The sequence below is a fragment of the Orycteropus afer genome, unplaced genomic scaffold, assembly GCF_000298275.1.
Source record: "Orycteropus afer afer isolate SDZICR_OR568_19922 unplaced genomic scaffold, OryAfe1.0 scaffold00227, whole genome shotgun sequence".
In the NCBI taxonomy this organism is placed as follows: Eukaryota; Metazoa; Chordata; class Mammalia; order Tubulidentata; family Orycteropodidae; genus Orycteropus; species Orycteropus afer.
In genome coordinates, this window is record NW_006921814.1 from 4,313,112 (window position 1) to 4,327,349 (window position 14,238).

At 36.9% G+C, this 14,238-nt stretch overlaps 1 protein-coding gene across 1 annotated transcript in view; it reads left to right on the top strand.

The window, feature by feature from the left end:
* Window positions 1-14,238, top strand: part of WDFY3 (WD repeat and FYVE domain containing 3) — a 341,413-nt gene that overhangs the window by 172,747 nt on the left and 154,428 nt on the right. The window contains exons 21-26 of the mRNA XM_042782046.1: window positions 914-1,074; window positions 3,993-4,104; window positions 6,207-6,397; window positions 7,576-7,728; window positions 13,411-13,484; window positions 13,568-13,729. Of these exons, the coding sequence (XP_042637980.1) occupies window positions 914-1,074; window positions 3,993-4,104; window positions 6,207-6,397; window positions 7,576-7,728; window positions 13,411-13,484; window positions 13,568-13,729 (853 nt within the window). The remainder of the gene's footprint in view (window positions 1-913; window positions 1,075-3,992; window positions 4,105-6,206; window positions 6,398-7,575; window positions 7,729-13,410; window positions 13,485-13,567; window positions 13,730-14,238) is intronic.

Consider the following 14,238-nt stretch of genomic DNA (forward strand, 5'->3'; position numbering starts at 1 on the left):
GCCCCATCTTCCTTCCAAGGAGTGGCTGGTGGGTTTGAACCACCAGCCTTCTGGTTAGCAGTCAAGTGCCTTAGGCACTACGCTACCAGAGCTCCTAAATTCTTCTGTAGTACTTTCCAAATGATGTCTTCCATCCCCTTGTTCTGATTCTATCAAAGTTCTCAGAAAAGTTATAACAAGTATATTGTAAATAGTAATAGCTCTACGGCCAAATATAAATCTTATTCTTGATTTAGGTAACATAAAACAAGAGCTATTATCTATTAATAGCTTATTTAGCACTGACTATATGCAACATGAGTTAATACATGTGAGGGACATAACTGTTCTAAGCCTTCATATGGGTTTATTTCAAAATACTGTGAGTTAGGTACTGCTATTATCATTCTCATATTACAGGTGAGGGACCTGAGGCACAGAGAGGTTAAGGTCAGAGAGCTTTTAAGTGATAGAACAGGGGTTCAAACTTAGCCATGTGGCTCCAGAACTTATGCTCTTCTCTGTTGTCTAGAAGGATATAGAGGCATATGTGACCTCTTTTGTTGGGGAAGAGAACTAAGTGCTACCAGGCCCATAAGCATTCCACTCATTTCCATTTCCTTTTTCTCTGAACTAAGTAAGGGTAAATGCTTTATGATTTGGCTGATAACAGTGAACTCTTTCAAGAGGAAAACTTGGGAATGAAAACATCTGACTTAACAGGGTTCTTTTTTTCTATTTTTTAATTTAAAAAAAATACCTGAAACAGCTCTGAAAATTAAGTAAAACATTTTTAAAATCTAGATCCCTTACTGTACTTAATCTAAAAAATTCTTAAGTTCACCCTTTTAAATATGATAATAAGAATTAAAACCTTATATTAAGATAAGGAAAAATACTCATGATTTTGAAAAGGATCATTCTTCTTTTGAAGGTAAAGATGCAAAATCTGAAGGTGTAATCCAGTCTCCTGTGTCTTTGGTACCAGAGGAAAAGGTATCATTTGGCCTGTATGCACTCTCTGTATCTTCCCTAACAGTGGCAAGAATCCGGAAAGTGTACAACAAGTTGGATAGCAAAGCCATTGCTAAACAGGTAAGCAGAATGATTTCCCATTAAGCTATTGCTGATACTCACTGGGAAAATATTTCAGAGCCTCTTTATAGTTCCTTTCCGAATATGAACAATTGCTAAAAACAGTATCATTCGTGTATTTAATTTATTTTATTTGGCTTTGAATTTAAACCAAAACATATTTTAATTTTTAATGTTGTTTGAAAAAGCATCTTTTTCTGTTATAAGTGCATTGTTTATATTAATTATTATATTTATAGAGACAATAAAATATTGAATTTTAGAAAATAATTGTGATTTTTTTTAAATAAGAAAATAACAACAACTTTTTAATGCACCACCATTAAAAATGTACCAGGCACCATTTTTTCAGGACATGGCAGTGGAAAAAGAAAATTCTTCTTTTTATGGTTTTTACGTTCTATTTGAGGAAATAGGGAGTGATAACTAAAGAAATAACGACCCATCCTTGAGTTTCCAAGGCAGTATCACTACAGAAGTAGATTGCCCAACCTCCCTTCCGAGGAGTGGCTCTTGGGTTTGAACTGCCAGCCTTCTGGTTAGCCGTCAAATACCTTAGGCAATATTATGCCACCAGAGCTCCATAGAGTATGTTGTTGTTATGTACCGTGCATTCGTCTCTGACTCATAGCGACCCCTCCTTGGGTTTTCGAGGCAATATTACTTCGGAAGTAGATTGCGAACCTTCCTTCCAAGGAGTGGCTTGTGTATTTGAACTGCCAGCCTTCTGGTTAGCAGTCAAGTGCCTTAGGCACTACGTTACTGGAGCTCCTATAGAGTATGTTAGAAGGTGATAAATACTGTACAGACAAATAAAGCAGGGAAGGGAGAAAGAGTACCACAGGGGGTGGAGATAAGGTTGATGTTTTTAGTAAGATGGTCAGAGGAGGCCATACTGAGAAGCTGAAGTTTGAGCAAAGTCTTAAAAAGAGTTGAGGAAGCAAGCTGTGGCAATATGGAGGTGGGCTGTACATGTGGGACAGGTCAGGGTGCATTCCAGGAATAAAAATGTTAATTCTCTAAGGAAAATGTGTGCCTGCCATGGATGCAAGTGTTGTTGTTGTTGTTATTGTTATGTACCCTCGAGTTGGACCCAACTCATAGTGACGCCCCTTGCGTTTCCAAGGCAAGTAGAAGTAGATTGCGCAACCTTCCTTCCGAGGAGCAAGTGTGACGAGGTTAAAATGAGAGAAGGCCTGGGAATGAACAGAGGAAGTCAGAGAGGTAATGGAGACCAGATTGTAAAGATGTTGGCTTTTACTAAGTGAAACAGGAAGCATTAGAGAGCTCCAGACATAGGGATGAAGTATTGTGACTCCCATTTTTATCAGGATTCCTTTGACTTCTAATGAGAATAAATCAAAGAGAGACAAAGTTTATACTTTTATAAGGAGACCCATTCTGAAGCCAATGAAATAAATGATTCCAGTGAGAGATAATTATCACAACTGGGGAGACATCCGTGGCAGGAATGAGAAGTGGTCAATTTTGGGGTATGATTTGAAGATAAGAGCTAACATATTTTGGTGGTGGATTGGGTGTAAAAAAGAAAGAAATTATTTTTGACTTGATCAACCAGGAAAATAGAGTCACTTCCTGATTTGGTGAATACAGCAGGAAAATAGATTTGGGAGAGAATATTGAGAATTCTGTTTTGAAAAAGTTTGAGATGTGTATTGGGCTTCTTAGTGAAGATATTAAGGAAATTAGCTCAGTGAATCTGGAGTTTTAGAAGAGGTGTGAGTGCCATAGATGTACATAAAATCAAACCAACCCATTGCGTCAAGTCAGTTATGATTTAGTGACCCTGTAGGACAGAGTAGAACTGCTTCATAGGGTTTCAAAGGCTGTAATCTTTACAGAAGCAAATTGCCACATCTTTCTCCGGTAGAGCAGCTGATTGATTTAAACCACTAATCTTTTGGTTAGCAGTTGAGCACTTAACCATTGTGCAACCAGTGCTCCTTATGGATGTATATAGGTGGTGCTTAAAGCCCTGAGACTATGTGCATTCACCAATGGATGGATGCAGATAGAGGAAAGCATTAAGGACTGACACTTGGAGCATTCCAGTATTATTGAGCTATTGACATGAAGAAGAATAGCAGAGAGGACAGAGAAACCGCAGCCAGTGAGATGGGAGAAAAATCAGGTGAGTCAGGTGTTCCAGAAACCCATAATTTGCTGTGGCAAATGTGGAGCTGTCAAGTAAGATTAGGACTGAGAACTGATCATTGATTCAGCCAAGTGAAAATTATCAAAAAGGCAAGCCCTTTTGGCAGATTAGCTGAGACAAAGCATGATTGGAAAGAAAACTAAAGACAATGGAAGGAGAGGAATTATAAACAGTAAGTATTGACAACCTTGTACAGAATTTGGCTGTAAATGCGCCTGCTTATTAAGGAACTTAAACTGGACTTAAATTTAGTTCCCCAGTTAACAGTAGAATTAAAATCCTGAGATTATATTTGCTTTGCAAACACACTTTTTGTGAGTACAAAATTTAACATTACTTTTATCTAGGCATGTTTTTTTTTAATAAACTTTTAGATAAGGTATATGATGTTTTCTTGGATATGGAGTCAGGTTAGTAGTCTGTGTGGAATACTGTGTGGCTGCAAGTGAAAAGAAGCCTTAAACCCCAATAGAGCTCCAGAAGAACCATCGAAGCTGTGCCTTGAGATCCCCTCGTCATCTTTAGCTGTTAGTTTTTATTTCACTTGATTTTTAGGAATTTCCACATCTTTAGAAGTATTTTCACATTTTGAGAAATTAAGTACTGATTTTTTTTATATTCAAATAAGGAGGCAGAAGAAAGGTAGGTTACATAGGTTACCCTCATGCACTTTTTTTTTTTTTTTCAAAACAGTTAGACCATTCTTCTATAGTTACATTATTTGTCTTTTTCTATTCTTTAGTTAGGCATCTCCTCCCATGAGAATGCCACTCCTGTGAAGTTGATACACAATTCAGCAGGGCATCTTAATGGACCTGCACGGACAATTGGGGCTACGCTGATTGGATACTTGGGTGAGTCCTACTGTCTCTATTTGTTGTTGCTTTAAACTTCTTTATTCACCTTCAAATTGACATCCACTTATCTCACTTGAGGGACACAGTTTGAATTTGTAATTTATAGGGATAACCTATAGTGTTCTTGGGAGCTCTGGTGGCATAGTGCCTAAGGTACTTGACTGCTAACCAGAAGGCTGGTGATTCAAACCCACCCAGCCACTCCTCGAAAGGAAGGTTGGGCGATCTACTTCCATAGTAATACTGCCTCGGAAACCCAAAGAGGGGTCGCTATGAGTCGGGTCTGACTCGACGGCTCATAAAAACAACACCACCATAGTGTTCTTGCCGCAGTTAATGATTAACTTAACAATCTCTAACTCCAGCCAACTTTAAAAATTACAGCTTTTTATTATAAAATCCCACTAACTTTTCCCCTCTTTTGTCCACACTGATGGAGCGCTGACCACATCCAACCAACCTCACTGCCATTGAGTTGATTCCTACTCAAAGCAACCCTATAGAACATAATAAAACTGTTCTATAATGTTTCCAGGGAACTCTGGTGGCATAATGCTTAAGACATTTGACTGCTAACCAAAAGGCTGGCAGTTCAAGCCCACTAGCCACTCCTTGGAAGGAAGATTGGGCAATCTTCTTCTATAGTGATAACGCCTTAGAAACCCAAGGAGGGGTCACTATGAGTCAGATCCAACTCGATGGCAGTGAGTTGTTTTTTTTTTTTCTTTTTTTTAATAATGTTTCCAAGGAGCTCTGGTGGTGTAGTGCCTAAGGCATTTGACTACTAACCAGAAGGCTAGTGGTTCAAACCTACCAGGCACTCCTTGGAAGGAAGACTGGGCAATCTTCTTCCATAGAGATACTGCCTCGGAAACCCAAGGAGGGGTCGCTGTGAGTCAGAACCGATTCCACAGCAGTGAGTTTTTTTTTAAATAATGTTTCCAAGTCTGTGCCTCATCTTTCTCATGTGAAGTGGCTGGTAGATTCATACCACTGACCTTTAGCTTAACAGCTGAATACTTTTAACTATTGTAATTCTATAGTTTAAATTTTAAACTATTCTTTCAGGACAGAAATTTGGAAATATTGATTACCTCATGGTTTGTTTAGCATTGGTGGTGCTCAGGGGTACTTCTGTTAATGTGGGTAATGGTCACTAATGCTTGCCTTTTGGAACTGCTTCATCCCTGCCTGATTTTTCTAACCTCTTCCAGTTTACAGAGTTGAAGTGATTTTGTTCTTCAAGTTTATTCCCCAACAAAAACTAGTAAGGCATTCTCATTCACTTCAGAAATACATTCCCAAATCCTCTGTATGTTTTTGATTTTTTATGTTGCCCAAAACTACACTGTAGAACATATGTGCTGCTCTAGAGCCCAGCTCCCCTCTGTCCTTTCCTTAAGTCCTACTTCTCCCTCTCTGTTTCATTGGCATTTTCTGCCACATAGGTGTTTTTGTCTCTTTTTCTTTGTGGAAGCACTAATTCTACACATCATCAAAAAAAAAAAAATTACGATTCTGAGAATCAAAAACATTATTACACTAAAAGATGCTGAAAAGGAGCCATCATACCACATAGAAATGACACTTCAAAAGTAGTCTCTCTAGTCACCCTACTAATAAAACAGGCAAAAATATTGTCAGTCCTGTTTTCTTAGTTTATGTAATTATTTATTTTTGGTATAGTTGAATATTGATTGGGTTTAAAGAAACATTGTGTGATTTCATTTATATATTAAATTTTATTTTTCTCTATATGGAAAACTTTTCAATTATGCATTTAATACTCACTTTAGATAGGATATACTACTCATGAGAGAAATAAAAAGAGAAAAAAATAAACTTAAGCTACTCATCAAAGGGAACCATTATGTGTTAAGATTTAGTATACTTTGAGAATACCATATATACATTAGCCTTTATTCTGTCTTCTAAATTCAACCTTTAATTGTTTTAGGATTTTTATTTTGGGATATTTAAAAAGTAGATATTTTAAAAAGTAAAATGGGTAATTAATGAAATACTTCTTTAGATGACTTATTCAGTTCTTGTTCATATGGGGAATTTATTTTAATTATGTCTCACTGTCTTTTAATCAGGAGTAAGAACATTTGTCCCTAAGCCTGTTGCCACTACTTTACAGTACATTGGTGGAGCTGCAGCCATCCTGGGCCTAGTGGCCATGGCCTCTGATGTGGAAGGGTTATATGCAGCGGTCAAGGCCCTGGTTTGTGTGGTCAAGAGTAACCCACTAGCCAGCAAAGAAATGGAAAGAATCAAAGGCTACCAGGTTTGTAACCACAAAGCTTTGCCTTCCTCTTTGCAGAAAAAAACAAAACAAACAAACAAAAAGAAAACCCTAATTTTTCATCATTATTAGTATTTTTTCAAACTCTAAAAGAATTATATTGTCCAAGTGAACTTAAAAAGCCAATAGTCCTTAAAATTAATAAATATTAAATGAGAATATGAGTTGTTTTCTTTAGTTTAGTTAATATTTTTCTCCTTCCTCTTCAAAACTTATTTACTGAACCCTTGAATTAGGCTGTACTGAAATACTGTAGCTTTTGTGCATTTGAATATATCTTCAGAACAATGGTTTGTTAGTTTGGGTGTTGTTTTTCTTTATGGAAGTAGAGATGAAATGAAGTAGGGTCATAATATCACCTGATATAGAAACTTTCTCATCAGTAACAGATTCAGAGTTTTTCCCATTTTCCTGCCTCACCCTTCCACCTCACATCCAATTATTTTTTTTCCCTCCCTTTCTTACTTAAGTAATGTGAAGCCCATTACCTATTATGTGTGCCATTTTATTCCTGAACACTCATGTGGAATTAAAAACATACCAGCATTCCTGTATCTATGGTCTTTATATTTAGGCAGAAATTTACTTACAAGAAGGGAACAAGTCTTTGAAACAAGATGAAATCCCTTTATCATAAATAAACTGAAGATATTCTTACACATTTAGTCATTAGTTCATTGTTAGCAAAGAAACTGATTACTGTGTTGTGGAGATGATCTAAATGTCCCAACAGTGTGAGAATGACTAATTGTGCTTTCTAAAGCATAATCATGGCACTTATTCATGCTGTAGAATTACATTCAACTTTTTAAAATTATAATGAGGAAAACTGTGTTGCAAAAGGAAAAAAAAATCCCTTTGATAAAGAGTTAAGTGGAGGAAAGTACCAAACTGTATGCACATGATGGTAACAACTATTTAATTATTTATATATGAATTTAAGGTTTATGTGAAGGTGAACATTTTAAAGATTTTGCGATAGAATTGTAGTTAAACTTTTTCTGTGTTTTTCTGGTTTTCTTTAATGTTACATTGCCATAATAAAAACAAAAATGTAGAAATCTGTTTAGAAATTTCATTAATTTCTCATATAAGGTTTCCCATATATAAAAATATGTAGGATGTTTCATCCGTAGGCATTTGACATTGCTTTCTTTTAGTTGCTGGCAATGCTGCTTAAGAAGAAACGTTCCCTTCTTAACAGCCACATCCTCCATCTGACTTTTTCCTTGGTGGGAACTGTTGATAGTGGACATGAGACCTCCATTATTCCAAATTCAACTGCTTTCCAGGACCTACTTTGTGATTTTGAAGTAGGTATATAAACACTAACTGGTACTGTATTACCAATGAATCCATTTTTTTTTATTCTGTAAAATGATAAGAGTTAAGCTGTTTTATCTCTAAAATGCCTTTAAAGTCTTTAAAGTTCTGTAATTTTATGATGCTCATGCTAATGTTAGTGTAGTATAGAAAATAGGGTAATGGTGGCACTCCCTCCTCCCCATGGATATTACATTTTACAAATAGTATAGAAGTGAAAGAGTGCAATGTATATAGATATGTGAAACTTATTTGCTATTGCCATTGGCTTTGCAGAGGCAAACATTTTCATCAAACAATTCTGGTAAAATGTATTCTTCAGTAAATAGGAACCTGTAATTTTAGTTACAAGTTAATACATTCTGTTAATAGTATAGTAGCTTCACAATGAAATATCATTCATTTTGCCAAAATAATAAAATTTTTATTTCTACCGGCTCATTACCCATAAAAACTTCCACCTTGCTCTCTTGAGGTATAACTGAATCATTCATAGTCTTTCCATTTAACATCTTGTTCACAGGACTTTGCATTCTAGTCACTTCATTTTGTGTGTGTGTGTATATATATATATAAATAAAAATAGTCCTGTCATCTTCACCCTTTTATTCTGCCATCCAGAATGGCGCCTGTTGTTGTTGTTGTTGTTGTTGCTAGCTGCTGTTGAGTCGTCTCCGATTCATAGTGACTCTGTGCACATCAGAACGAAGCATTTCCTGGTCCTGTGCCAGCCTCACGATCCTTGCTGTAACCTGGTGCCTCTCACTTAAAAATGTCTGCTAACTGTGATGTCAAGGCCTTAACTCGTCTTCCTCATCTGTACTGCAAAGCTGTTTTGACAGTTATTGAATCCCTGACAGCCAGTATAGTATGCCCTAATTGCTTTATTGAAACTGTATTTTCAAAGTTCATTAGCAGTTTTCTTCTAAACAAAAATCCATGGCTTATACTTGGTTTTCAGTACCCACAATTCTCTGTAGCATTTGGTGTGGTCTGTTTCCTTCTTTTAGCACCTCCACCTCCAGCTTCTCTTGCTAACTTTCAGGCACCACAATATTTGTTCTTGTATTTCTCTCATTACTTTTCCCATGATATTCTGGCAACGTTGTCTGGTATTTTATATAAAGGTCTATCTTCACTTCTTTGTCTTTTCCTTAATTTTTTCTTCTCTTTCCTTTAGAGTATCACCTATTCCTACAACCTCACCTCTGTGGAGTTGACTCTCAAATCTCAATCTTTAGACTTGACATCTGAGTTCCAGACTTACTAACTTCTTGGTCAACATTTCTATATTTACATCACAAGCTAAACTGAACCTAACATCCTTCCACAAATTAGTCCTTCCTTCTAACTTCTCTCTTTCTGTCTATTCATAGCATCACCACTGTCCCAGTCAGTTTCTATCTTCCTCACATTCTATAAATAGTTCAAACCATGTAGATTTTACTTTCATACTACATATAGTCTGCCTTTTCTGTTTCTACTGCTCCATCCCAATTCAAGCTCCAATCAATTCTCCTTTTCCTACTATAATAACTTGTCTATCATTTCACTCCCTTTCCTCAATCTATCCTATGCATCTTTGTGACATCAGTCTTTCTAAAACATAATCATGTCACTTATTCAAAACTTCTAGTGATTTCCTTTGCCTGCACAATAAGATGCACATTTCTTAGTCATTCAGAGTTCTAATATTCAACCCTCTAATTCTTTTAGAAAACACTTACTGTTTTTTAGTCAAGCACTGTATTAAGCGCTAAGAATATGAAAATAAAATATTGAGTCCATGTGCTTAAGGCCTTTAGTTGCTTAGAGGAGAAAGACAAATAGGTAATTTGCAGACTTGTGAAGCACACAGACAAATATATGCAGAAAGGATTATGGGAGTACAAGGAAACCTTCCTAACCAAGGAAACCTACCTAACCCAGCCTGTCTTTGTTTCCATCTGCTAATTGACACACTTAAATCATTGATTGTTTTAATTGTTAGATATCTGATTGAAACCTAATGTATAACATCTAACAGTTACTTTAATTTTACCTTCATCTTGCAATACCTTGCTCACCTTATGGCTTAATATAGTATTCATAATTACCCCAAGGGAGCGCTGGTGGCATAGTGCCTAAGGCATTTGACTGCTAACCAGAAGGTTGACAGTTCAAACCCACCTCCTCAGAAGGAAAGTTGGGCAATCTACTTCCGTAGAGACAACACCTCCAAAATCCAAGGAGGGGTCGCTTTGAGTTGAATGGACTCGATGGCGATGAGTGAGTGAGAATTATCCCCCCAAACAGGTAGTCTATAAATACCTGTTGTTCACTGTTGTTATGTGGCTGTGAAGTTGGCCCCCAACTCACAGCAATTCCACATGTTACAGAGTAGAACACCACAGGGTTTTCTTGTCTATAATCTTTATGGAAGCAGTTTTCCAGGACTTTATCTTGCAGAGCCACTGTGGGTTAAAACTGTCAACCTTTAGATTGGCAGTCAGGAGCAAACTGCTCTTGCCACCTGGGCTCCTTTGATAGAATACCTAGTTCTCCCTACTTTAAGCATAGCCATTTAACAAAAATGACATAATTGCATTAGCACACAAACATTTTCTTTGTTTTAGTGGTTGCCCTAAGATTCATATTACATATGTATAACAATTTAGCCTATATTCAAAGACTATTATACTACTTCACCTGTACTATGAAAACTTTGAAACAGTATACTTCCATTTTTCCCTTCTCATCTTTGTTGTTGTTGTTATGTGCCGTTGAGTCAGACCTGACTCATAGTGACCCCTCCTTGGGTTTCCGAGGCGGTATCACTATGGAAGTAGATTGCCCAACCTAACTTCCACGGAGTGGCTGGTGGGTTTGAACCGCCAGTCTTCTGGTTAGCAGTCAAGTGCTTTAGGTACTACGCTACCAGAGCTTCTTTCTCATCTTTAGTGCTCATCTTTAGTGCTGTTATTTTCATATATGTTTATAACTCCCACAATGCCTTTTATTATTTTTGCTTTAATAATCAATTATCCTTAAAGACATTCCAAAAGTCCTTTTTATTTGTCTACATTTGTAATATTTATGGCATTCTTTATTCCTTTGTGTAAATCTGGTATGATTCCATTCAGTATAATTCTTCTACCAGAAGAACTTCCTTTAACATTTCTTGTGGAGCAGGTCTAAACCAAAAAAAAAACAAACTTACTGTTATTGAGTTGATCCCAATTCATAGCAACCCCTTCTTGGATTTCCGAGGCAGTATCTCTATGTAAGTAGGTTGCCCAGTCTTCCTTCCGAGGAGTGGCTGGTGGTTGAACCACCAACCTTCTGATTAGCCATCAAATGCCTTAGGCACTATGCTACCTTTCTCACCCTGCTTTTCTAAGATAATTTAGTACATAATAGAATTCTAGTTGATGCTTTTTGTTCTTTCATACTTTAAAAATTAATCAGTCACCCCATTACCTTATTTATGTTTCTTCTGCTTCAGGTTTGTTACCATTATTCAACTATTTTTCCTGCCTATACACCCCTTTGTGGAGTCCCGTTACATATGTCTTTGATTGCTTGCTGTTGTCCCACATGCTACTAGTATTCTTTATGTTAATTTCATTTTAGTATTTTTTTCTTATGCTTAACTTTAATAGTTTCTATTATTGTGCCTTCAAGTTTACTGGATTTTTTTTTTCTGTATTATCTAATGTTCTGTTATCCAATATATTTTTCATTTTAGATATTGTATTATTCATCTCTATAAGTTTGTTTTGGGTCTTTTTTATGTCTTAAATTTCTCTCTTCATTATGTTCTTATTTTTCATTAATTTCTTTAGCATATGGGCCATATTTGTAATAGCTTTTTAAAACCAAAACCTACTGCCATTGAGTCAATTCCAACTCACAGCAACTCCATAGGACAGAGCAGTGTCCCATAGGGTTTCCAGGGCTGTACATTTTTACAGAAGCAGACTGTCTCATCTTTCTCCTGCAGAGTGGCTGGTGGGTTCAAAACAGTAACCTGTTGGTTAGCAACTGAATGCCTTCAACACTGCACCAGTAGCTTTTTAAGGTCTTATTAATTCCATCATCTCTGTCATTTGTAGGCCAATTATAATAATTGATTTTTCTTCTTATTATGGGTCATATTTTCCTTCTGTACATGCCAGTTAATTTTTATTGGATGCTACCTATTGTGAATTTCACATTGTTGAGTGCTAGGTTTGTTGTATTCCTTTAAAGAGCTTTGAATGTTTTTCTGGTATGCAGTTAAGTAACTTACAGTTCTGATTTTCACAATTTTTCAGCATTTTCATTATTTCCATTCTATTTTTTTCTGTTTCTGTTTTACTAGCTTCCCTGCCCCTCCTTGCTTTTCTCATCGTTGCTCTTGGGTAAAGGTTGACCATTTGGTCTGCTATAGTTGATTGTTTAAGGGAACACATTCCTCACGCATGATGGTGTTTATCTCGTAAGCCAATGTGTTGTTTGGCTGAACGGTGACCTTCCAGAGTGGCTTCAGTTCTAAATTAAATGGGTATCTTAGGGTAGTAGTCTAGGAGGTTCCACCAGTCTGTATCAGTCCAGCAAGTCTGGTCTTTTTTTTAGGTGTTTGAATTTTGTTTTACATTTTTCTCCCATTCTGTCTGGGACCTTCTGTTGTATCTCTGGTGAGAAGGGTCCATAGTAGTAGCCAGGCACCATCTAGTTCTTTTGATCCTTAGGCTACAAGAGGTTGTGATTTGCCTGGGCTATTAGTTCTATGGACTAGTTTCTTCAGGTCTTTGGCCTCATTCATGCTCCCTTGCTCCAGATGAGAAAAGACCAATAGTTACATCTTAGATGTCTGCTCACAAGCTTGTAAGACCCCAGACACTACTCACCAAACTAGGATGTAGAACATTATCTTCATGAACTAAGTTGTGCCAATGAACTGAGTGGTCCCGTGAGACTATAGTTCCAAGCCTAGGTATTACATTTCTGATGACATTGCTTAATTTTTTATGTATTACAAAGTCTCTGCATTGTTGTTAGTCGGGAGTGCAAAGTTTCAGTACTTTCTGAGCTCCATGAATTGGTGTATTACTTTCCAATGATTCTTTCCCCAATTTCATGGAGTTTCACCATACACAAGAGGTTAACATTCTGTCAGTGATTCAAGGGGGACGTTTTGTAGATCTCTACAGCTCTCTCCTTCGTGTTTCCTGCCTTACAAATCAGAGCTGTCCCCACATTCCAAACTCTCTGACTCCTCAAGTCACTGAGACGTCTGGACTCTCTTTTCTCCCTTCGTATGCTGTAGTCTGGAATGACCTGTAGGTAGTAAGCAGGAGCAATCATAGGGCTCACCTCATTTGTTTCCGTTCTCCCAGGAATCACAGTCCTACACAGATTGTTGGCCAGTGTCTGAAAACAATTGTTCCATGTGCTTTGTCCACTTTTCCAGTTGTTTCCTGTGGGAGAGTAATATCCATAGCAGTTTTTCCTCTGTGGGCAAAAGCAGAAATCCTCCATATAAGCAGTTTTGTAGGACTTTACCAAATAAAGACTAACAAAGTGATATAGTATTCACTTAATGGTATAAGCAAAATAAAATCCATGAGCTGTATTTGTGTTTATTGGATTGACATTATAGATGTTTTTTTTAACCCTAAATTTGCCACTCTTCTTTATTTTTATTGTAGGTCTGGCTCCATGCACCATACGAACTTCATCTTTCCTTATTTGAACACTTTATTGAACTACTCACAGAGTCCAGGTATTAGTAAATACCTACATAATTAGTTGTACAGTTATAGAAAAGATGATAGTACAGTTTCTAAAATCTTCTTTCTGTTACAGTGAAGCTTCTAAGAATGCCAAATTAATGAGGGAATTCCAGCTAATCCCAAAGCTGCTACTGACCCTTCGAGATATGTCTTTATCCCAACCCACCATTGCTGCTATTAGTAATGTGCTGAGCTTCTTACTTCAAGGTTTCCCCAACAGCAATGATCTGCTGAGGTAGTGAAAACTTCTGTTTGTTTCTTATTAACTAAAAGTGCCAATGAGATTAAGACAAATGACATGAATGTAATTGCTTTCTATGTCTGTATAACATCTGTAATGTTGATGCCATTCAAGATTCTTTGTAAGCCATGAAAAACGTATGTCTCAGGATGTTGCCTTTATTCAGCAAAGCCAGTTGTTGCCACTGGTGAATAATAGAGTAATATTTGTGAGAAAAAATGTGGAAATAAGAATAATGAGTTTGATTGGCCTGGACATGAAAGTGTTTGGTATAGAAATTTTCAGTCCCCAGCCCTTTCCCTGAGCCCTGCTAGTTGTCAAGTGCATTAGCACAAATATGTGCACATACATGTGCTTGTGTACACACACACACACCTCAGAGTGGGCATTTCTGCTTGAATTTGCTCTCTATCCTAATGAATGAACTCAAAACTCACTGCTATTGAGTCAAATCTGACTCATAGCGACCCCTCCTTTGGTTTCCGAGGTGATACATTATTATT